Raw genomic sequence first — 23,216 nt, forward strand, 5'->3', positions numbered from 1 at the left:
TTTCACCTGTTATGGAATAACGTATGGTATGCATGGTCTGCATAGGTAGACATTAACTTAACTAGCTAGCTAGAAAGTAGCGAAGTTAAACTCGTTTGAATCCCATCCATCCATCCGTTTCATCATCATGACACACTAAACCGGAGGGGGTGTACAGCGTAGTACTTTTCTATCTATCCCAAGAGAACCTTAACTTAAAAGAAGGGGGAAAAAGACGAAAAAGAAGAAAGAGGCTAGCTCAAGGCATCTCCATTTCCTTTATACTTCTCAGACACCGTTCCAGTCTCCTGCCCCTCTCCCGTTCCCGTACCAGCGTTGACCGTACAAACGACCGGATCGCGTCCCTGCCCACTTTCTCCCGCCATGACGTCCACCCCGCCAGCTCGCCCACGACGACGTCCTTGTTCCATGATATCTCCCGTGCCAGCCTGGCGACTTCGGCTTCGCCGTCCTTGATCTTCTGCTCGAGGTCGCGGACGGATTTCTGTCGCGACTCCTCCATGCCGGGGAGGTTGATGTTGAATTTTCGCGGGAGGGAGGAGGACATGAGGGAGGCGCGGGAGCGGGAGAGGCTGCGGTTGGTGCTTGCCAGGGAAGAGATGAGCGTGAGGGGGCGGGATAGGGAGGCCAGGATGGCGGCGGTGGTGCTGTGTGCTGAGGTCACGGCTGTGAGGAAGTGGATGAGAGGGGAGGAGTCGGAGGAGGATGTGGAGACGTAGCTTGTGTAGCGGGAAAAGGCTTCTATGTGCGAGGGGGGCAGGACGTTTGTGGGTTCCTGGAGTGTCGAGAGGACGTTGGAGCACAGCATGACGGCGTCTGCGAAGTCGGACGCTGCGTGGTGCAGGGCGTGCCCTCGTCGGATTAGACTCCGGGTGTTGGCGTGCACGGCACGGACCATTTCCTGAGCATGCGAGACAAACTGCTCAGTTTCCTTGATCCCTTCCTGGGTGATGGGTTCGAAGTCGTCAGATATCGATTCCGCGAGGGCCAGAGCTTTGCGGCGGGATCGATCCGACATCATCTCCGGTTGCAGTTCCGGTACGAGGAAGAATTCCCAAAGCATCTCATGAGTCGAAAAAGTAGGATGGGCGAGTAGAATCTTTAGAAACCGGTCTAGCTTCTCTTGCATGTCGTGAAGGACGGCTCGTGATGGTTTGGAATGGATTTGGAAGGGTGATCGGAAGTCAAAGAGAGCGGGAATGTAGGACGCTGGATGTTCAATTGCCAACCATTTGGCTAAGTTCTCGAAATCTGTCAAGCTGCGTCGACAGGTCGTAACCGTATAGGTCATGGGAGGCCCTGCTCGTGATGCTACGTCGGGAGAGTCCGATGGTGGGTTCGGAGCACCGGACTTCAGTATAAACCGAACTGTAGCATCCTCGACGAAAAAGGAGCGGACCACGGTAGTAATACGTCCTGACGGATCTTGTGGAGATGAAGGAGGGTTGGAGAAGAGAATCAGATCATCGATCCGGTTTCGAACCTCATCGTCTTTGGCGAGTTCGACAGCAGTTAGGCCACGCATCTCCTTAACGTGGACATCTACTCTCGAATCAGAAAAGAGTATCCGTACTTGATCGACTCGGCCATACTTGCTGGCCATCATAAGGGGCGTAAACTTTTTATCGTTCGTGGCATTGGGGTCGCAGTCACATTCTTGGAGAATGCGAAGCGTTATTTGCGGGTCACTGACGATGTGCAAAAGGGTGTTCCCCTTAGAATCGACATGATCATCCAACCGAAGGGGTCGACCGTCACCCTGAGCTCTTTGAGCCACCGTCAAAGCTTCATTCACCATGCTCTTGTAGTCAGGGTGATCATATGATCTGCAAAGCGCAAAGAGAGGAGTCTGCCCGTGCTTATCCCTTTGTCTCCAGGGAAGTAGATTACCGAGCCTAGACATTAAGGAGGGTGTGCTGAAGAGATAATGTGCCACTGTTCGTCCGCGGATGTCCGATTTCGATAGATATGACGCCACGGTACGTTCATCAGCCGATCGGAAGATGAAGTCGAGGATAATGTCCACAAGCTCAGTGTGAGCAAGTTGGACAGCAGCGCTGAGGAGCGTGGTGCCGTCGCTGTTGGTGTCCTCAAGAATATCTTCCAGCGGATAATATTCCTCAAGACTCAGGAGATACTTGAGTGCTTCGGGCTGGCGACCCTCGACTGCCATCATGGGGACGGAATCGCCGGCAGGATCCTGCGTCTTCGTCAACGTCTCAATCGAGCTGTCGCCTTCTATCGCGCTCATCGATCCAATCGTTGTCGTTCGCGACAGCTGCGATATAGCTGATTCTCCTGACACGCTTCCAACATCCATCGATACTTTCTTCACTGGACGAGGCGGGTCTTTGGGTGGAGAACTCCCATGCCATGTTTGAAATGGGAATACATGGGCCAAAGATGGAGTTTCAGCTGCAGCTCCAAGCTGTGCCAATTCGGCACCCGTCTCAGGAGCAGCCCCGTTCACAGACGAGTATTCTGACGGTGGCCTCTCAATCTCCTGATCCTCTTCTGTCTTGAACATCACTGATCTTCCCTCGGGCTCTTGAGGTGTTTCATCAATTGATTCGTGGTCCTCATCAGGCTCCAAGATAGCCTTCATCTCGGACACTCTGCCAGCCTTTGTGGCATTCCACAGGCGCTTGTTCCGCGAACTGGCTCTCCTCAGACCTCCCGAGTCCGTCACCAGGTAGGTTAGAACTGCTTCAAGCGTGCTCAAGGCATAACCCATTTCGCCACTTTCAACATCGTCGATATAAATGAAATGTTGCATATACAGAAGCCTCGCTTGCAGATTGCGGACCTGAGACCTGATGACCACGATCAATAGCATTGACACCAATATATCAGCATTGACAGTCACAGGCGACGGTTGCTTTTCAGATGTTGGATCTTGCGCCCTGTCGTCATGTTCTGGAACACTGATGGTTTTGACAGTCGCCAGCAGGACCTCCAACATATCTTGAGGACACCTAGATTCCGACATTTTACGAAATTCCTCCACGCCTTTGCCAAGTCGCTGGATCAGCTTCTGTTTGCCCCTCCACCCACCTTCAATGGCAATCCCAACCTGAGAAACGTCAATGTTCTCCATTTGACGAATTCGTGCATCCAGTTCTGCATCCTCGGGTTGACGAAAGTTACATAACCTAGGGAAAAGTAACGATTCATGCACTTGCTCTGCAACGTATCGCTCGATAAGCCGCTCCACTATAGGTCCTGTTAAATCGGTGGTGGCACCAAGGAGGGAGAGCTGCTGCTTGTCCACCAGACGGAAGAGATCAATCGCTGCAGTGACCGCCGTCTCCAGACTCCGTCGCATGAGGTCCTCGTCATCCTCGAAGTATTCCTCCGAATTGAAGGGAAGCCGACCTCGTTCAGGAGATGACGGGTCGTGGACAGAAGATGCTCCTGCATCGTGGAATTGCTTGCCTTCGCTTCTAGAGGCTATAGACGGAGATCGTGAGGGCGGGGGAGGAAGCGGCTTTCCGAGTTCTTTGCCAAATTCCCGAAACAGCCTCTCCAAGCCGGGTTGCATCTGCCTCGCGATCATAGGAAAGCTGGACAGCAACTCTCCAAACGTTTTAATTTCCTTCTTTTGCAAAGAAGACATATGCTCCCGGTTCTGATTTTCGACATTCGAACTGCTCTTCTTCCCAGGCACCGCCGCAGGGGTAATCTTTCCAGGATCGAAGGAACCGATAAGTGGCCGGGAGATGTAGTAGATGAGCCACGGCTGCGTTTCATTGTTGGGGGCATAGTACAGAGCGTCCGACAGCAGTTGCGCTTGGCTCAGTGTCTTGAAGCCTAGTATTTTAATCCAGATCAGCGCATGTAAACGCAAGTCTCATTGCACCCTCCCTACCCTTGTTGCTGTAAACGGAGTTCTCCTTTATTATTACTGTGCGCCCATTGGCCGTAGTTATCTGCCTTGCCTTTCCCCTGCTATCCCGGACGTTGGATCCATCATTCCCGTTGACTGGCGCCGCGGGGTTCGGTATCCGCAACACATGACTCCCTAGAAATTCCTCTGATGTGACAAGGTCGGAATAGTAAAGATTCGAGTCTCGGTCCCGCGACCCGATCAGGGACTCCGTTGTAGGAACCAAAAGAACCTAGAGGGGAAACCGTTAGAGCTGTATGCTATCATGAAAAGGACCAGGATGAGGCCGGGCGCATACATGATTCTGGATGGGTATACACTGCCCCGGGACAGTGCTTCGGAAGAAGGCACGCAGAAAGGGGTTTAATGGGTGCATCCAAACGACGTTGGACGGCCCGGTGGAAGAGCTCCGGCGCTCATCAAGCCGTAGATAACCTGGCTAGCAAAAGCTCACGCTGCTCTGTCGCGGTAGGCTGGAGTGAGCAGCTCCGGCGCATTCGCCCTAGAAAGGAATCGGAGGATGCAGGAGTGCAGCGATGATCGGTCCAGGCGGCAGCGAAACAGACAACGGACTGGAGACTGAAACGTCCAACACGCGCAGTGACATGCACTAGGAGAGAAACGAAGAAGAAATATCGTTAGCTCGCAGAATAAATTAATATCGGAAGATTGAAGACGTGCAATGAAGCAGATCGAGCCTGCGATGGCGACCTTGAGCTCACCTTGAGGCGCTAGTCCGCATTCGGAAGACTCGCCATACCCCGTGGAGCTGCTGCGCGCTCTGATATGCGACACCAGCACGTTTGTATGTTCCCAATCTCAGTCACGAAGGAAAATATAGAACATTGTGTTAAAAGTCTAGAACGAGATTATCACATCTGAATTGGACGGTATACTACATCCTTATTGTACATCATAGCGGGAAAGGAAACATGTGGAAGAAATTCAGCGCCCGTTTCTAGTTTCATAGCCTGATACGACTTCCTGAGCGTTTTTAAAGCGGAATGATGCCATCTCCTGCATCGGTACTTTTCTTTCAGGCGTTGATGATCACCATTATACAGCATTGATATTCCAGGTCATGCAGACATTGCAACATCGGCCCCTTTACCGCGCTCCAGACCTCCTTGACTATCCCAACGACAAGGCAAACTGTCGCATCCAGATTAACCCAGTCTGCGGACCTTCCTGCTCCGAGTACCACCAAACTTGATCCTGGTCGAGTCTGTAACTCGGGCAACCAAGCCTCGGATGTTCCTGCCCTCATTTCCCAGTAGGACCTTAATGAAAGCGTCACGCCCAGGTCCAAAGCCACGGAAGACGAGCTCCAGTCGCTGGATGTCCAAGAGAAGGCCCTTCTCTTGGATCTTTGCAAACACATGAGACGTCAACTGATATGCGGGGTCGTAGCCCGATCGGCCGGCTTTGCGGAACCCAAGGTGGCCGCAGCTAAGGGATAGCAACGGGTTCCCATTTGGTCTTGTGAGAGTCAAGATTGTGTTGTGCTTGTGTGCGTAGATATGGAGATGGTGAGGAGGAGCTCGGTCGGCGTAGGGGTGTTTTATCATCTCTGCTTCCAGGCTCTCGGCCATCCGAGAATAATCGCGGCTCAGCGGCTGGCTTGTGCGCGCCTTCTCCCCCTGCATCAGTCTTGAGATCGCAGACATGGGAGAAGACTCATCCGATGGCTGGTTGTGCTGGCCCCTTCCTGTGTCCAATATCTGCCTCTCCAGCTCAAGGCCTCTCTCTCTCGATGTCGGATTTCGCGGAGCATTGATCTGCCGGGAAGACGAAAATGGCCGCATCAACTGGAAAGGCGAGAGGCGGAATTGGCATCGTTGGTAAGCGGAAGGCAGAGCCTTCGACAGCACGTTCGCGAACTGAGCCTTCATCTTGACTGGATGTCAAAAGTGTTGAAGGCTCAGATGAGTCGGGAAAAGGCCAGGACCGTGTCGTAAAGGGAATTGAGGAAATACTGCACGACAGGAATATACTCGTGGTCCCTGGAGCGACGACTTGGCTCACTGCTGGCAAAGCAATTCCAGCTCCGGAGTGCCTTGAGGCTCAATGAACGGCCGCGGGCAGACAAGGCCGAGTTTTTGGTCTTGGCGGCTGCGATGTCGCCGGCCGAACATTTTCTCCTCCGCCACCAAAAGCAGCCTTCCGCTCTCGACACGACAGAGCAACCGCCCTGAATTACGATCTCCCTTTCTCCTTCTCGCGGGCAGGGCTCTGTTCTTCGGTGTTTTTTTTATATTAGTTTTCCTGCAGCTACTGTATATTGCTGCCTGCATATTCCCCAGAGCATGATCTCCGCGGCCAAGCTCGTCTCGCCCGCCGCAGCGCGGACTGCTCTCCTTCGCAGCCAGGATCTGTCGTCGAAGGCTGCATATGGCAGTGCTGTTGCGTTTCGGCGTTTTTTGAGCCAGGATCATTTGCATCCAGCATGTCAGACCTCGCCGCTTTTTGCTTCCTCCAAAACCACTTCATCCGCGACTTTCCTTCAGCCCCCGGCCTCGCAGCTTACTTCCTTATGGGCAGTTCTCCCTGCTAGAAGAGCTTTTCATACGACAGCAACTCGCTGGCAGGAGCAGCAGAAAAAGGAGTCTTCCAGCTCCTCGGGCCCCGAATCAGAGAACGCCTCGGGAAAGAAAGAAGAGGAAGCAGGGTCCTCCAAGGATGAAGGGAAGAAGGAAGAAGCTCCTCCCCCTCCACCTCACGGAGACAAGACTCCCTGGCAAGTCTTCACAGACACTCTGAGATCTGAGTTTAGGGCATCGAAGGAGTGGAACGAGTCGACCAAGGCCCTCGCCTCATCCGCGCATCAGTTCACCGAGAGTGAGTCGGTCAAGCGGGCCCGTGCGGCCTATGAAGCTGCTTCCGGAGCTGCTTCTTCGAAGACCTCGGAGGCTCTGAAGACCACCGGGAGAGCAATCGGAAAGGGAGCCGCATGGACGTGGGATACCTCGGTCGTCAAGGGGATCAGAAAAGGAGTTACTGCAACTGGAAAAGGAATCGAGAAGGTCACTAGGCCTGTGAGAGAAACGCAGGCTTACAAAACGGCGGTTGGCGGAGTGAAGGACGCCATTGACGATGGAAGCAGCTCCCGCTATGGTGGATGGATTGAAAAGGAAGAGCGTCGGAGACAAAGGCAGCTCCGTGAAGAGATGGAGGCTAAGTCCGGACGCAAGGTTGAAAAGATGGAAGCAGACCCTAAGTAAGTTCAACTGCCCCAAAATATGTCTAGTCTTTTACTAACTCTTTTTAGTGCGGGCACGAATCTTACTGTTCACAAGGACTCGGCCTGGAAGGAGTCATGGCGCGAGTTCCGGGACTCAAACCCCATGATGCAGAAACTCTTCTCTCTGAAGGAGACTTACAACGAGTCTGAAAACCCCTTGATTAGCACTGCCCGCAGTATCTCGGATAAAATTGCCGGATTCTTCGCAGAGAACGAGACGGCCAGGGTTATCAAGAAGTTCCGTGAGATGGACCCAAGCTTCCAGCTCGAGCCGTTCTTGCGGGAGATGCGCGAATATATACTCCCCGAGGTGCTTGACGCCTATGTCAAGGGTGATATCGAGACCCTCAAACTCTGGCTCTCGGACGCCCAGTTTCACGTCTACGCTGCCCTCGCGCAACAATACACTACTCTTGGACTGAAATCGGATGGCCGTATCCTTGATATCCGAAACGTCGATATCTCCCACGCCCGTATGCTGGAACCTGGTGACATTCCTGTGTTCGTTGTCACCTGCCGAACGCAAGAAGTGCATGTGTTCAGAAATGCGAAAACGAATGAGCTCGCTGCTGGAATGGAGGATAAAGTCCAGCTCGTCACATATGCCATTGGACTCACCCGGATACCAGACGAGGTTAGCAACCCGGAGACCAGAGGATGGAGATTGATCGAGCTGCAGAAGGCAGGAAGAGATTACATCTAAAGTCTGAAATGCCTTTTGGAACTCATGCAACTCACGCCATCTTCGACCTCCTGAAATATCCTAAAGAATTCCATAAAGCAATGTACCAGCGATGCTAGGCTCTCAAATCTCGCTTCTTTTCGCATGATTTTATACGACTGTACAATATCCGGTGTCTATATTAGACCAAGGCAGGGACGGGCGATCTTGTTACATCTGTCTTAGTTATAACGCTTTTTCACTGGCTAATCAGATATTCCTTCTCATGTATTCTGTGTCTGCACCAACCCGGAGGTCTGGTCCGTCTTTACCCGCCAGATGGCACCGTCCCTTGGGACGGGAGACACTACTGGGTTGAAAATGCTCTTGTCAATCATAACCAGGACCCCGTTGTATGTATCGTGGCGTTTTGATCATCGGCTCACCTGTCAGGTTGCCTGGCGCTCTACGGGGGGGGGTATCTGATGTTTGACTTTTGAAGCTCACATAAAAATCTCCTCTCACCGTTGACATTTTTGGCATTTGGGGTCAGCGTTCTGTGTTTTAAATCATATTCTCCTGTTTTGTTCTTATTTTCTATTGTGATTACGGATGATGAGGTATCGATCAAGGACACTGCAGATGGGGTGTTTTTGTCTGGACGTCTGTGGTCGCTGACGCTGTTAACGATCGAACCGTGTATGGGGTAGCTCGGGAAAGAATGTAGATAAAAAAAATGACAATGAGACAAAAATCCCTGGACCTTTGCTGCTGTTGTGTGAAAGCTTTTACATATTGTAGTATTCAGCCATGTTAATACGGTTAAGATAATCCCTTGAGGGTCTAGAATCGTTGTTATCTGCTGCAAATGGGTTCCAGGTTTCTACAAGCCGGATGCGTGCAGAACTTGAGGTGGGAATACCCTTACCCGAAGTCGCTTTGTTTTACACTCGTTTCTCTACTCGGTCTACAAAATGATTTTATATACTACTAGAAAAACCACGTGGGCATATAGATAATGATGTTAGAGACACGTCTGAAACATACATCGTGACTTCTTCTAATGGATGAATGCTGGACCAAAAAACCCCACCCCCATAATACCTAGTTGACTACCGACTATCTTCCTCCTCGACCGGCGCCACCGCCCATCATGTTTCGAGCCCTGTATTTTTTTCGACCTCGTTAGCTCTGGATCCTTTTGTGACTGTGACGATTTCCAACTTACATCTCTGCAATGCTGGGGTCACTCATCAAGCTCGCCATGTCAGGCATGCCACCACCCCGACCGAAGTTCTCTGCCATCTGTCTTAAGCGCGGGTTGCTCATGAGGCTGTTCAGCATCTCCGGGTTACTCATCAGGTTCTGGGCCATGCTCGCGAGCATGGGGTTGTTCATCAGCGAGCTCAGATCGGGCATGCCACCACCACCACCGCCGCCGCCGCCTCCAAGCATGCTGGCGAGGGACGACAGGTCGGGCATACCACCGGCTCCCCGAGACGCACCGGAGGCCGTGTCGACCTCGTCCGCGGCGTTGCCCTGTCTCTTCATCTCCTCGATCTTCCTCCTCGAGGTCTCAAGGCCGCGCTTCATGGCTTCGCTGCCACCGTTTCCTTCGGCCTCGATACCTTTCTCGTAGGCCTCCGCTGCGCCCTTGGCGTCTCCCATGTCATATCTGGCGAGACCCAACCGGCTCCAGGCCTTGGAGTACTTGGGGTCCACAGTCACCGCGAGCTCCGCATCCGCGGCGGCCTTCGCGTGCTGTCCAGACGCGGAGTAGGCCGCCGCACGGTTGGAGAGGTAGATGGGGTTCTGGGGTGCGATCTCCAGGGCCTTTGTGTATAGGTCGATGGCGGTGCTGTACTCCTTGCGGGCCATGGCAGCGTTTCCCTCGGACTTCAGCTTGTCGGACTCGGGAGTGGCCTTCGGCTTGGCCTCCTCAGCAGGCTTGGCTTCGGCAGCGCCTGCGGCGGTCTTGCCCTTCAGTTTCTCGTAAACAGCGTAGATGCTCGCGAGAGACTGCCCGCCGAGAGCGTCCTTCACGGCCGCCTCGTCGGAGGGGTCGACCTTGAAGGTGTCTGCGATACAGGACTGCGCCACCTCGATTGATTCGGCGTCGTCGGCGGTCAGCGTTCCATCCTTGAGACTGGAACCCAGGAAATCTATAATGGCGAGCGCCAGGCGCTTCTTGGACTCTGATGGGGCCTAAACAAAACAATGATCAGCACTGGGTTCTTGTATTGTGCTGCGAATGAGGGGTCTCGGCGGGGTGAAATTGGGAATGAAATCGGCAGCATAGGAGAAACTCACCATTGTGACCCGTGTGCTCTCCCGGAGGCCTGCGACTGCTGGGAAAACGGCGTGGTAAAAAGAGAGAAAGCTCCTGAGGGGGGTAAATGCGGGGAGACGCGGGCCAGCGACTTTTGAGCAGCTCCGGGCCGCCGTCTAGACGCTTCGACGCAGCTGGTATCAGCACGTGATGCCGGCGGCTCGATGCTCCCCTGTCCGCTCCAGCTGCTGCTTGTCGAGGCTGAACGAAACCCCCCCCCCCCTCTTTTTTCCTTCATTCTTCCTTTTTCGCAGCTTCAGGTGAGTATGGCGGGCAGTGTTGTGATCTGTACTGTCCCCTGCTCTGCGGTATAATTGCCTTGTCTCACGAAGATGACCCGATGTGAGCTTCTTCTCCAGCTCCTTGTGACCAACTCAGCTGCGTCGAGCCATGTACTGGCCCAATGGAGTACCCCGGGTCTACGCGGTCAATGGCCCTGGTATTCTGTTTTCTGTGTCCGGTGATGACGAAGAGCTCAGAGCCCAAAGCTCTCGGAGCAATGACGATTCCATAGAGAACCATGCACGGAGACAGTCGTTCAGCGCGAAGCCCGCGAAGTGGGCGGATGAGGCTATCAAGGGCCTCTGCGTCGCGCGGAGCGGCCATCTGTTCGCGACAATGACGGATTCGTCGATAGCTGTCTGGCAGACTAGAGTACGTGCTGCTCCGCTGGTGGATTTCAATTATTGACTGATTGTCAGCCGACAGCTGTCGTCGCCGCGGTTGCTCGCTCCGCGCTGTCTCTCAAGACCTACGGCCCCAACGTAGCGCTTCTGATGCACCCGGACTCGACGATCCTGGTCGCCCAGACACTTGATGGATATTTGCTTATGTACACGATTGCCTCCGATCCGAATTCACGAGTTTACCAGCAGCGCTTCGATCACTCTCAGCAGCCCCGTCGTCAGCAACTTCGCCATTTCGGTGGCGAGGATACCAATGCGACCCGGGATGTCAGCATCCGCTTTAGGATGGCGATGAAGGTTGATTCCGGCATTAGCAAGGCGTTGGCTCTAGATAATGAGCTTGTCGTTGCTACTGTGGAGCCAGCTGCCATTCAATGTATCCGATGGTCGCCTGACAAGAGCGGAACGCAGACGACGTCAGAGCTTCTGAGCCATATCTTAGGTGTTTCTAAGCAGACTACCGTGGTGGAGATGATTTATGACCGTGCAATGAGTCTCCTTATTTGGGTAACGAGTGATGGAAAAGCGTATGCAGTACAACGAGTTCCGGACAGTCCACGAGAGCCGGAGGACCCGAAAAGGCTGTTTAACGGTCACTGCTTTCACACCCCTAATGAAGATGGTGAAGAAGCTGTTCACGTCGCTGTCAATGCGCGGTTTTCTCTTCTGGCAGTGAGCTGCGCGAACGGCGAAATTCTGATCTATACAGCCAAAGACTACCTTGGGAATGTCCCACTCTCATATAAGCTTCAGCTTCCCGTTTCTGGTGCTACTACCGGAAATCTAACGTTCATGAGCTATTCGCCTGATGGGTATTGTCTTTTTGCTGGCTATGAGCGGGGTTGGACCAACTGGAGTGTCTTTGGCAAGCCGGGAGGGACCAGTTTTGGTGCAGATAGGTCTCTTGCGGCAGCAAATGGCGAGGACTGGCTTAGAGGAGTCACGATGGGTTGTTGGATAGGCGGTGGCTCAGATATCATCCTTGCCGGGCAGAATGACCGTCGTCTATGGATCTTAGAGACCGCACGCAGCGCCCTGACAGGTTGCTTCTCGCCCGCAAATTTGGCTAGGGCTCTCTTACAGACTGGAACGGAGATAATTCTCTACCGCGGACATGATTTGCCCGATATAATGACAATCTCAGGCAAGGATTCGTTGTGGCATCATGCGCAATATCCACCCACGTATCTCCATTCACAGTGGCCCATACGTTCGTGTGTGGTTTCCCAGGATGGACGATATGTGGCCATTGCTGGCAGACGGGGACTTGCCCACTACAGTGTCAACAGTGGCCGTTGGAAAACATTTGATGATCTCAAAGCCGAGAACTCGTTTGCCGTGCGAGGCGGGATGTGTTGGTACGGGCATATTTTGATTGCCGCGGTCGACAACGACGGATCATATGAAGTATGAACCCTTTTCAGATGAAGGCGTAACAGAAGACTGACTACCACAGCTTCGTCTATATTCTCGAGAATCACCATTAAACAATAGTTCTATCCTCCACATCGAATATGTTCCTTCGCCTGTGGTTTTCATCGGCCCCTCTGGTGAAGATTCTCTGCTCGTCTATACATATGACAATATACTCTATCACTATGTTATAAATGTGGTACAATCGCGAATATCTCTTGTTCCAGTCGGCCAGATAGCTTTCAACGGCATCGTTCGAGCACCCACCAGAGTTCGTTCTATTAGCTGGGTCTTGCCGGAGGATCAGCTGCGTGAGTAAAACGATTCACTGATTCTTGAAATCATTCTGACAATCGGCAGGGAATGGAGACCCCTCCCAGGACGTGAAGGTGGCCTCAGTCCTCCTCTTGGTAGATGGGAACCTAGTCCTCTTGCAGCCTTCTGTCTCTGATACCGGTGATTTGAAATACGACATGCGAATAATTGCCCATGATGTAGAATATTATACGTTGATGCGCGACCAGCTCTCCTTCAACTTTGCGCCGCCGGTCGATGAGTCCTTACCGCCAAGTCCTTCGGCAGATAACGCATTGAATGCATACCAGAGCAATCCGTCGTTGAGGGACTCATTATGGATGTTCTGCGGGAAGAATCTTCTTGTGTGGAGCGACGTGCATCAGGTCCTTCGGCGGGAGGAAGTACCAAAGCCGCTTCCAGTTCCCATGGATTTTTATCCTTTGTCTGTTCTCCTCAGCAAGGGAATCGTCCTTGGAGTCGAATCGGAGATTATCCAGCGACGCGACGTCACCTTTACCATACTTAAGTTCGCTATTCGGGTATGTAGCATTCGACCCCTTTGTTCTCCTGACCCTGCTAACGAAGGCGCTCCCACAGACGCATCTATTTCTTCCATATTTCCTACAACATAGTCTTGCTAACTTCGACATGCCTGGGGCTCTCTCTCTATGCCATCACTACTCACAGCTCTCCTATTTCGCTCACGCTCTTGAGATTCTCCTACATCATGTTCTGGACGAAGAAGTAGACAACCAGAACATGGCCCATAGACATGCCGATTCGGCAGAGAAGCCTCAAGCGCTGCTTCCTTATGTCATATCCTTCCTACGAGCCTCGCTTCCGCTCAGTGTCTATCTGGACATTATCGTCCAATGCACACGAAAGACAGAGCTTCGGTCTTGGCGTACCTTGTTCGCCCATCTTCCCCCCCCGAAAGAGCTCTTCGAGCAGGCGTTGAAACTCAACTCCTTAAAGACAGCAGGCGGATACCTTCTCGTCCTTCAGGCCCTGGAAGACGAGGAAGACAATGCTGATCGGATCGAAGACTACGTCGTCCGCCTGCTCGGATTGGCCTCCCACAAGAAAGACTGGGATCTATGCGCGGAACTCGCACGATTCCTGATGGCTCTGGATCCGTCGGGTGACATGCTGCGGCGTGCCATCGCGCGGGTAGGTCTGAGGAACGGAGATAAATCACAGACTGCCAGTCCCAACGGCTCTTCTGCGGCTAGTGTGAAGGGGCTGGGGCTCTCTCTTCCGATCCCATTCCCCTCGTCTTCATCTCTGTCTCCGACATCGTCCCTATCACCCCAACGTGGGCATCATCGAGGACGTCGGGGAAGTGACGATGCCTCTGCTACGAGCCCTGGCACGACGACAACGGTGTCACCGAGCAGAGTTGATGAAGGCATGAGCCAGGGAAGCGGTGCAGATTATGAATTCGTTCAACTGTCACCGGGGAGCAGCAGATGAAGCCGTTCCTGCGGTATGAATGATGGGCAGGAGCTATAGCAGAAATCTATATATGGCGTATTGGCTTAAGTCTCCTGGGAGACATGGCTCTTTTTCTAATGTACTATTACTATTACCACTTTTTGGGTAGATTAGGTGTATAGGCGGATTGTTGCCATCCCGTTTTCGTCTCTAATGCTTGTTTGTTACTTGTTATCCCTTAATCTCGTGATCTTAAAATATGGCTTTCTTGTACATGTAACTTTCCACGTTCCTCTGATTTTAATGACCACTCGTCTTTTGAAGTCGTTACAGTCGCATTACCGAGCTCATGTCTATTCGATGTTTCACGATGAACCCATTTTCTGCAATATATGCTCTGTCCATCAAAGATGACTTCTTCCCACCCCCCAACCCGTTTTCAGACATTCCAACGCCCTTATAGCGGAATAGAATTCAGTGCCACCATGACCCCTTTGTGAATCCCCAGCGAGCTACTCTCCAGCTCAGTAAGTCGCGCTAGGTCCAAAGCCACCGGAATCGTTTCTCCATCATGGGACAAATTACATGTTTCCTTTCCCCCTTCAAAAGGCGGAAACAAAGCACAACTGCGGCGTGCCCGGTGTATATCCCCTCAGGCCCTCATCCAATCAACTGGATTCCAACCTCGACTTCATCAACGAAAGAGTCGATCAGTCGATCGATCGGAACAAAATTTCACTCCAAATGCATCCTCCACAACCCATCCCCCAGATAATGCCCCTCATCCATAACCACCCCCTTCCCCTTCTGCTTCATCTCCTCGGTGCCCATCTTCAACGGACCCACGAGACAAATCTCCTCCTTCCCCTCCGCCGTCACGGCCACCACCTGTCCTGCCTCGAGCTTGTGCTCCGCGTCGGGCAGTCTCCCACCGGGGGACGTGAGACCGGGCGCCATGAGCGCCGCGCCGGAGAGGACGAAGCGGATCGCGCCGCGGTCGATGCCCACGGTGGGGAGGGCGTTGGGGAAGGCGTGGAGGAGACGCAGGTGTGGGATTGGGGGCCCGTCGTGGGGTTGGTAGAAGAGGGGGTTGGTGTCGATTGTGTAGAGGGTTGCTCGGTCGGGCCTATATATATATACCAACAAAGGGAAGATATATATATCAGCCGGAGGCTGAAAAAAGGAATGTAGGATGGAGAAGGGGAGCAGGACGTACAGCTTCACAGCCTCGAGCTGGGCCTTCTTGGGCAGGATCTCATCGATGTAGGGCTCGAAGCCCGGGTAGGTCTCGACGAATTTGGCGCGGAGGCCGCGCTGGACGGAGGATTTGACCTTGGAGCGGGGGGAGGGTGCTATCCTGTTTCCCATTTTGCAAATCGCGGGGCGTTAGCTTTTTTTTATACTTTCCATGGGTAACAGTAGATGCAGCAACATCCAGGGTATATCACTGAGGGCATTGAAGTTCAAGACAAGCTTGATTGATAGAGGGGTAGTTTGATTTGATGAAGGCGGGGTAACAGCAAGCAAAATGAAAGGGGAAAAGATGTGACAAGATACTAACTCTTTCTTAAACATTCTGACTACCTGCTTCTATGAGCTCTCCGGGATCTGAACTGGGGAGACGCAAAAGGAATAGATAACAAGGTGTTTGGGTATCAAAGGTGCTCCAACTCTACAGTACGCCGCACCGCGGATCAAGAGCTGCTGCTGCGACTCGGCGATTCTTGCCTCCGCTCCGACGGACTGCGCGGGCAGCACGCGGTCGACGCGGGGAAGGGCTAGGGCTTGCACGTGCTACATACGGTAGGAATAACACAAACTAAATGCCTCAGGTATGTAAATTCCAGCAAACAGCCATAGCATTAAGATCTATGGAATAGGTATCTACAATACAAAAAACACCACATGTCGTATCTCATTCGTAGATGACATTAATTACGACGAAATGTCCATACTGCATTGCCAACCGGACGCAACGGAGGAAAGCAGTAAAATGAGCCAGAAAACATAAATCGTAAAACTGGCACATAATTAAGACTTGGCCGCACCGGCCTTGATCAGGAGAATATCTCCATCCTCGACGACGTAGTCCTTGCCCTTAGTCATGACCTTACCGGCAGCCTTCACGGCCGCTTCATCCCCGTACTCCTTGAGAGTCTCGAAGTTGAAGACGATGGCCTGAATGAAGGTCTTCTCAAAGTCTGAGTGGATGACACCAGCCGCTTGAGGCGCCTTGGTGCCCTTACGGATGGTCCATTGCCGGACCTCGTCCGAACCGGTGGTGAAGAAGCTGCCCAGGTTCAGGGCCTGACGCATAGTCACGATGACCTTTGGCAGGGCCGACTTGGTGCCCAGCCTCTTGCACTCCTCCTCCGCCTCAGCGTCGCTCGGGAAGCGAGTCAACCGCTCTTCGAATGAGACGGAGATGGGGATGACAGGGTCGCCTGCGGAGTGCTCCTTGATCCACTCGGCAACTTTGGGGAGGTACTTGTTCTTCTGGCGGATGTAATCTCTCTCGCTGAGGTTAACGAGGTAGACAACGGGCTTAGCCGTCAGCAGGAAGAGAGGGTTGATGACCTCAACCTGTTGAACAAGGTTGTCAGCACACGATTCCCCAAACAGCGTGGGTGAGCGATGCGGGCAATAATGTAGTTGCAAGAATCAGGGTTGGACTTTATCTCAATATGACCTCAACGTGAGATTAAACGAGGCCATTCGACGAGCTGGGATTATATCGAGCAATTGCTCTTGTTCATCATAATGCAACAGGGGTAGGTGAAAGATTGTGTATACGTACCTCCTTAGGGTTCCAGTCACCCTTTCGGACGTCCTTTCCGTCCTTCAGCCACTCCAGGACCTTCTGCACGGTGGCCTCTTCCTCCCTCAGCTTCTTCATCTCCAGCGTCTGTCCTCCTCTCTTGGTCTGCTTCTGCAGGTTCTCGAGCGCCTTCTCGACGAACTCGATATCCTTGATGCGCAGCTCCTCGCTGATGATGTTCAGGTCCCGCACGGGGTCAACGTCACCCTCGACGTGGATGATCTCAGCGTCATCGAAGCACCGGACGACCTGGAAGATGGCGTCGACGGCGCGGATGTGGGACAAGAAGGCATTACCCAGACCGGCACCGGTCGAGGCACCGCGGGTCAGACCGGCAATGTCGTACACGGTCAGGTTAGCGGGGACCTGCGACTTGGGCTTGTAGTGCTCGCAAAGCCAGTCGTATCGTGCGTCGGGGACGATGACACGGGCTTCCTCTGGTTCGATGGTGGCATAGGGAAAGTTGGCCGGGTTACCGAGCGAGCACTTGGTGATGGCCTGGAAGAGCGTCGACTTGCCGACGTTTGCAAGACCGACCTGGAAAAAAAGTCAGTAAATGCCATTGCAAAAAGAATCGACACGGAAAAAGGGAGGGGACAAGTCTCACATACGATACCGCTCTTCAGGTTGTTTCCCGGGCGACCGAGAAGGACCTTCTCCTCCTTGACGACCTTCTTGGGAGGCATCTTCTTGCTCTTCTTCTTGCTGGAATAGGTACGGCAGACAAGGAACGGAGAGGAGAGAAGAGGGAGAGCGGTCTGCTTGCTGCAGTGTTTCAGGTGCGAGGCAAAAGCAGGACCAGCTGCAGAACGTTCAAAGCGGAGGGGGAGAGAAAGGAAGAAAAGAGCGGAGAGCTGGAGGGGAGACGTGGTGACGGTGGCCACACTGGGCCAGCTTTAAAAAGCAAAAGAGTGGCGGGGGGGAGGCGGCGGTGCGAGGGCAGCCTCGGGAGGGGTTTTGGTTGTTGTTTGCGAGAGATGTGCGAGAGAAAGTTGGTTGGTGGGTGGAAGCGCGCCGCCCGCGGTTTTCCCCTCGCCACACGTGACCCCCGTGCCCTAACGCCTCCACCGTGCCCTACAGCATGGATGACTTGTCTATCTGTACCTGTGTCTGTACTTCGTAGCAACTGACTGGCTTTCATATCATTGTACATGTGACCCGTTTGGAAACCTCTAGAACTCCATGTCCTGCAGTACACCATAGCAATTACCCAATTTGACCATTACCGCATCCATATCCACCAGAGCTGGTCATGATATCCATCCCCCCGGACAGCTTTCTTGCCTTATCCTTCAGTCACTTGTCTCCCAAAGACTGTCAATGTAGGTATTCGGTGAGGTTGTCTGTCCTTGCTTGTCTCGGACAAACCGATCGAAGTCAATGGCAGTCGGTTCACAGGCATAGTGGTGGGCATCTTTCAGGATCTAGATGCGCTTTGCCTTTTTCCGTCTGTTAGCTCTGTATCTTCATGCTGCAGGTAGCTATCATATCATATGGGGGAGAAGAGAGAGAGAGCTACATACAATTAAAGCCATCACGTTTAGTATTCCCGCAAATGATTGCTTCCCTTGGCCCCAGATACCACAGTTGTCATCAGGAACCAGACAAGAAGCATGCCCAAGAGAACCCCACACACAGCCATCCCAAACTTGAGCTTCTTGGTACGCTGCCGCTGATGCTGATGAGCCGTTGGCACCTGAGCCTCCAACAATGGGCTCATTAGTCCGGACTCCGAGATGCCGCTCTCAGGGTTATGAATCCGGAGCTCGGAATCATCAGCGTTGCCTTCTCCTTGGGAGGAAGAAGCAGCATTCCAGAACATCCATTCTTTAGGAAAGGGAGTTCCATCGTTCAGAGTTGGCCAGCGTGCTTCTAGAAACCCGGTTGGGATACCGAGATTCTGTAACTGACAGACAACCCAGCGCTGGACCTGGTGCCTCACCGACAACATGTTTTCCATTTTGAGTAGTCAAGTTGTAGGTGCTCCCTTTCCCGTTTCGAATGGTGGTTGGCTGGTGTGGGTTCAGGATGTGGAATGATGGACAGCTGTTTACATCCCTGGCCCTTTTATAACCCAGGTTGTGTGAAGTTGTGTCTGCTCGCATTGTCGGATGTCTCCGTTTGGTTGCCTATTCACTGAAAGGCTGTTTGAAAATCCGCTAAGGCCATGTTTGTCGGTGAACAGGTGAAACATATTTCCATGGACAGTTTAGCCCATCAAGTTCATTGTTGTTACATTTAATACAGGAGAATTGCGATCTCAAAGCTCGCGAATTTAGACAATCAAGCAAAAGACCAAGAGAACTTGCCAGCAGATGGCCACCCACCATTAAAGGACACGCCCAAGAACAAAAGGCAATATGTATGTTGACGGATAGAAAGTAGATGGAGAAATGAGAAAACATCCAAACCTACGGTCACTGAATGACTGCCGCTCATCCCATACTGCAGCAAACATCTTTCCTTCCCTCAACCCTATTCGCCCAATAAACGCCGGAAAATGAAATACACCTCTATGTCTCCATTGCATCTTCCTGGTCCAGATCGTCGACTACTCCCAGCAATTTCGCATAGGGAACAGTGACCCGCTGAAGATCCCGGTGTTTTCCTGGTGATGGGTTAGAAACGAGATATCGACTAAATTAATATGGAGAGGGACACAACTTACCAAGAGCCAGAATGACTTCTTTCAACAACACCTCTCGTGGCCAGCCACAGAGAGTGTCAGAATCCCCCTGCCAGTTCCTGACTTCTTTTCCATTTGCCGGCAATCTTCGCACTGGACCTTCTTCACCTTCATCAAAGATGCCGCCCAACAGACCCTTCAGTAATTCCTCAACCTTCATCTTCAGCCCTTCCGCTCCTATACGTTTGGCATACATATTAAGATATAATCTGAACTCTTCCTTGGCCCCCAAGGATAGTGCCGCAGCGACACGATTCTCGAGGTGAGCAATAGAGACGCTGGATTCGAAGCTCTCGTAGCCCTCGCGGGACAACAAGACCTTGATGAGCCGCTGCAAGAAGTATGCTCGTCCACGGAGGAGAGTTTCATTCGTGGTATTGCGCTCCAAGAACGGGATGATACCGGCAGAAACTGCCTTCTTCGGGTCGTTATCCGGCTGCGTACGCAATGCCTGAAGATTGCCAACTGAAGCATCAGTCGTATTCCAGTACTGGCTGCCGACGGCCCACCATGCTTCTGAAATCCGTTGCCATGTGTACATGGCTGGGGAGTATGAATAGCCTTCGCCATTTGACAGGGCCACGACTATCCGGCCTTCAGAATTCAGACGAGCATGGGTAATTGCAGGAGCTGGAGTAGGATGCGCTGTTTGGGTATGTATAGCTGCGTCCAAGACGGGCTGAAGAGAGACAGGGGGATGAGGTGAAGAAAGAGTTTGAACGTTCCAGACATAGCACATACCCACAGCGGATATACATAGTATCCATGGGCCGTTGGATTCAAGTATGACAGGCTGGGCTTCGAGCACCAGAGCACTGACAAGTCGGCGGCCCGCAGGGGTCCAGATATAGACCGACCCGTCTTCGCAAGCTGCAGCCCACATACCCTGATTTCCAGTCACAAGAAGCACAGTCCTTGGGAGGAAATCCTGCCACAAAGGCTGGTCACCCCTGGTCAGCGTGATGCGGACTGGTTCTCGATCGGCCGCTCTTCCGGTAACAGTACCAGGCGGCGGATTGCGGGCCTCGAAGACAACGTCTACTCTGGATTTGTTTGAATCGTTGGATGCGCTTGGTGGCTCCGTGGGATTCCCATTCGGATCAAGTGCATGTAGTATCTGGTTGCGGACCTTTGGCACTGCCAATCGAAGCTGGCTGATCATCATGCAAGGATTTGTCACAGCGGGCCGTATGAACTCCGGAGTAGGCTGCTGTCCAGTCACAGGTGGTTGCGGCTGTGCGGGCAGCAGACCCTCTGGTGTATTGGCAAGAATCGGGGTAGCTCCATTCTGACTTGCTAAGGCTACGCGCTTCTCCACGTGGCCATCCTCGTCGCCCTCCAACTGTGCAAGCTTGCGCTTGTTCCCAAACAACAATGAAGTGAGACCCCCCTTTGGGAGCCCGTCAAACGGCTTCGAGAGATCTAGGATGGACTGTGGTGCATCAGGCTTCGCTTGGTTAACGTTCGCTGCCATAAGTCTAGCCTGAGGAAGCGACGACTCTGCAGCGCCCGCCCCGGAGACCAGAAGGGGTGCAATGCGCTTTTTGCCATCCTTGGTATAAGTTGGGCGTTGCTTCAATCTCTCCAACTTGGCCTGATAAGGGTCTGGCTTGTCAGGCTTCTCTTTCTCTGGCTCTGGTGCCGCACCAGCTGCGGTGCCATTTGGCTGGGGCTTCTGCGCATCTGCTGCCGCAGCCGGGGATGGACCTGGAGCAGGAGTCGTGCCGTTCGGGGGATGCGGTGCACCGGCAGCTCCGTTAACGCCCTGTTCCGGTGTAGTAGCATGGCCATCGCCCATCAAGGCACCCATTCTGCCTTCTACACCTTTGATCTCGCCAGCCTTGCTTTTCTCCTCGAGCAATAATCCATCCGTAGTCTCAGCAATGCCAGCGCCTCTTCTGTTTGTACCGAATTTTGTAAGCGACTTCTCATTTTCCTCCATCGCCATTGGGTACCCGAGCTCTGCGTCCTCGAACTTGACCGCGAGGATTGTCCCATCCAGGGCGGTTGCGAAAAGGCACTTTCCATCGGGGCTCCATGCAAGATCAGAGATTGACTTCGCAGCAATGTCCTGGGTAACGACAATGGGCCTCGGGTTGCTGGTGATCCAAACACTCAGTGATTTATCCCCTCCAGCACACGCAATGACAGTGACGAGGTTCTGCATAGCATGTCCTTGGCTGTCCACCGCCGGTTTATTGAGCGGTTGGGAGGAATACAGCCGTGGAGAGAAAGCGCACACTTCGACTGGAGCTTCATGTCCGATGAGGTTGATATCGCCATCCCAGGAGCCACGGTTGATGATCGCGACGGAGCTTACAGGCCCATTGACCGCATTTGCAGCGGCAACATGCATGCCGTCTGGCGACCAGGAACATCTTCGGAAATAGGCAGTCAACGGCGAACTGACGAATGGAGCGGAAATCGTCTGCTCTAGGACGAAGTTGTTCATCTGATCGTGGGCGGTCGAGTTCGGGGCCGGCGACGTGAAGCGAAAGATTCGGACAGTCCGATCGTCGCTCGCGGTAGCAAAGTACTTGTTGGCCGGGTCGAACGTGATTCCCTTGACATGACTCTGGTGGTTCGATAGCGTCTTCAACTTCTCAAATGTATGTCCAGACCAGACCACGACCTTCGAATCCAAGCCGACAGAGACCAAGATCGAAGAATCATAGGACCATCCCAGATCCTGCACATCGTTGTCATGTCCTATCAGCCTTCTTATGGTGCGCCAGCTCTCGACGGGCGGTGCTTCATTCGTTCCTAGACCAAAGAACCCCAAACGTCAGCTCCTGTTCTACCTAGCGATCGCAATCCCGACGTACCGAATGTCGACGCATGAGACGGAGCATTCGCCTCCAACGTATAGATACACACAATTTTATCATCCGCCCCTGAAGCAAGGTATTTTCCGTTTGGCGAGAAGCGAACGGCGTGGATAGTCCCTGAGTGGTTGCTCATCGAGGCGAGCTGCTTGGGTTTTCCGGCGGACGCAGGGTCCGCTGCGTTGTAGATGGCCTCCGTAGACCATATCCGCACGTATCCATCTGAACGTACAATTATCAGAAGCCATTCTCATATATTGATGTCGTGGAAGTAAGAGTTCGAAGGGAAAAAGAAAGATCCCAAGGCCGTATGGAGTGGTCCATCTTCCGGAGGGCATGTACAAAGAACGGAGATCGAAAAGGGCAGCTCAGGGAAAAGAATCGCAATCGGGCTCACCTCCGGCAGCAGTAACGAGTCGAGTTCCATCAGGGGAGACATCGCAACTGTAAACCTCGAAGTCCTTTCGTTCACCTGTAGAAAATGACGGGGGGAGGCCCGCGTGTTAGCAAGAGAACGATCCATCCATCCATTACAAAAAGCTCCTCGTTAAAAGGCGCGATCGCCGCCCCAAACGTCGAGAAGCTCTCCCCATATTTGTCTATCGGATTCAGCAAATAAATAAATACCTCCATGCGTAAGCCAGACCGGCTTGATGATATGCATCGCGACAGACGGTTGTGTCGTTGGAGGGGAGAGACCTAGTTCTCCCTCTGCTCGAGCTTTTCCCTTTTCTGCGCGGCTTCAAACTCGTTCTCGATCGATCAATGAGTGGTTGACGTGGAGGACGAGGAGCTTAGTTCGAGCATCGCAGAACCGTCCGCGTCACACGCCCCGTCCGGTCAAAGTGACAAAGGAAAAAGAAAAAAAAAAGGGTACTGGGGGTAGGGAGCCAAGGCGCTGTCCGACGATGGGAATTCCGGAAGGTCGAGAATCAAGGGC

At 52.9% G+C, this 23,216-nt stretch overlaps 9 protein-coding genes across 9 annotated transcripts; 2 read left to right on the top strand and 7 right to left on the bottom strand.

The window, feature by feature from the left end:
• Positions 1-238: 238 nt before the first annotated feature.
• On the bottom strand, positions 239-4,262 carry VTN00DRAFT_4398 (uncharacterized protein; the record flags this gene model as incomplete). The annotated part of the gene is made up of 3 exons (XM_069430820.1): positions 239-3,810; positions 3,869-4,118; positions 4,185-4,262. The coding sequence occupies 3 exons, from the start codon at positions 4,260-4,262 to the stop codon at positions 239-241; spliced, it is 3,900 nt and encodes a 1,299-aa protein (XP_069289918.1).
• A 790-nt stretch (positions 4,263-5,052) lies between these two features.
• VTN00DRAFT_4399 (mitochondrial 37S ribosomal protein uS11m) lies at positions 5,053-5,778 on the bottom strand (the record flags this gene model as incomplete). Its single annotated transcript, XM_069430821.1, has 1 exon — positions 5,053-5,778. One exon carries the CDS (start codon positions 5,776-5,778, stop codon positions 5,053-5,055), a length of 726 nt encoding a protein of 241 aa, XP_069289919.1.
• A 414-nt stretch (positions 5,779-6,192) lies between these two features.
• Positions 6,193-7,830, top strand: VTN00DRAFT_4400 (uncharacterized protein; the record flags this gene model as incomplete). Its single annotated transcript, XM_069430824.1, has 2 exons — positions 6,193-7,103; positions 7,155-7,830. The coding sequence occupies 2 exons, from the start codon at positions 6,193-6,195 to the stop codon at positions 7,828-7,830; spliced, it is 1,587 nt and encodes a 528-aa protein (XP_069289920.1).
• Positions 7,831-8,907: 1,077 nt separating this feature from the next.
• VTN00DRAFT_4401 (uncharacterized protein) lies at positions 8,908-10,101 on the bottom strand (the record flags this gene model as incomplete). Its single annotated transcript, XM_069430825.1, has 3 exons — positions 8,908-8,953; positions 9,017-9,993; positions 10,099-10,101. The coding sequence occupies 3 exons, from the start codon at positions 10,099-10,101 to the stop codon at positions 8,908-8,910; spliced, it is 1,026 nt and encodes a 341-aa protein (XP_069289921.1).
• A 406-nt stretch (positions 10,102-10,507) lies between these two features.
• VTN00DRAFT_4402 (uncharacterized protein) lies at positions 10,508-13,986 on the top strand (the record flags this gene model as incomplete). The annotated part of the gene is made up of 5 exons (XM_069430826.1): positions 10,508-10,771; positions 10,819-12,210; positions 12,260-12,527; positions 12,577-13,052; positions 13,111-13,986. The coding sequence occupies 5 exons, from the start codon at positions 10,508-10,510 to the stop codon at positions 13,984-13,986; spliced, it is 3,276 nt and encodes a 1,091-aa protein (XP_069289922.1).
• Positions 13,987-14,682: 696 nt separating this feature from the next.
• Positions 14,683-15,522, bottom strand: VTN00DRAFT_4403 (uncharacterized protein; the record flags this gene model as incomplete). Its single annotated transcript, XM_069430827.1, has 3 exons — positions 14,683-15,073; positions 15,164-15,304; positions 15,509-15,522. 3 exons carry the CDS (start codon positions 15,520-15,522, stop codon positions 14,683-14,685), a joined length of 546 nt encoding a protein of 181 aa, XP_069289923.1.
• Positions 15,523-15,978: 456 nt separating this feature from the next.
• On the bottom strand, positions 15,979-17,451 carry VTN00DRAFT_4404 (uncharacterized protein; the record flags this gene model as incomplete). Its single annotated transcript, XM_069430828.1, has 3 exons — positions 15,979-16,530; positions 16,745-17,302; positions 17,377-17,451. The coding sequence occupies 3 exons, from the start codon at positions 17,449-17,451 to the stop codon at positions 15,979-15,981; spliced, it is 1,185 nt and encodes a 394-aa protein (XP_069289924.1).
• Positions 17,452-18,305: 854 nt separating this feature from the next.
• VTN00DRAFT_4405 (uncharacterized protein) lies at positions 18,306-18,725 on the bottom strand (the record flags this gene model as incomplete). Its single annotated transcript, XM_069430829.1, has 1 exon — positions 18,306-18,725. The coding sequence occupies one exon, from the start codon at positions 18,723-18,725 to the stop codon at positions 18,306-18,308; it is 420 nt and encodes a 139-aa protein (XP_069289925.1).
• Positions 18,726-19,278: 553 nt separating this feature from the next.
• VTN00DRAFT_4406 (uncharacterized protein) lies at positions 19,279-22,940 on the bottom strand (the record flags this gene model as incomplete). Its single annotated transcript, XM_069430830.1, has 5 exons — positions 19,279-19,373; positions 19,434-22,214; positions 22,277-22,498; positions 22,674-22,748; positions 22,904-22,940. The coding sequence occupies 5 exons, from the start codon at positions 22,938-22,940 to the stop codon at positions 19,279-19,281; spliced, it is 3,210 nt and encodes a 1,069-aa protein (XP_069289926.1).
• Positions 22,941-23,216: the final 276 nt, after the last annotated feature.

Source organism: Thermoascus crustaceus (assembly GCF_041956765.1).
Source record: "Thermoascus crustaceus strain CBS 181.67 unplaced genomic scaffold VTN00scaffold_2, whole genome shotgun sequence".
Taxonomy (NCBI): Eukaryota; Fungi; Ascomycota; class Eurotiomycetes; order Eurotiales; family Thermoascaceae; genus Thermoascus; species Thermoascus crustaceus.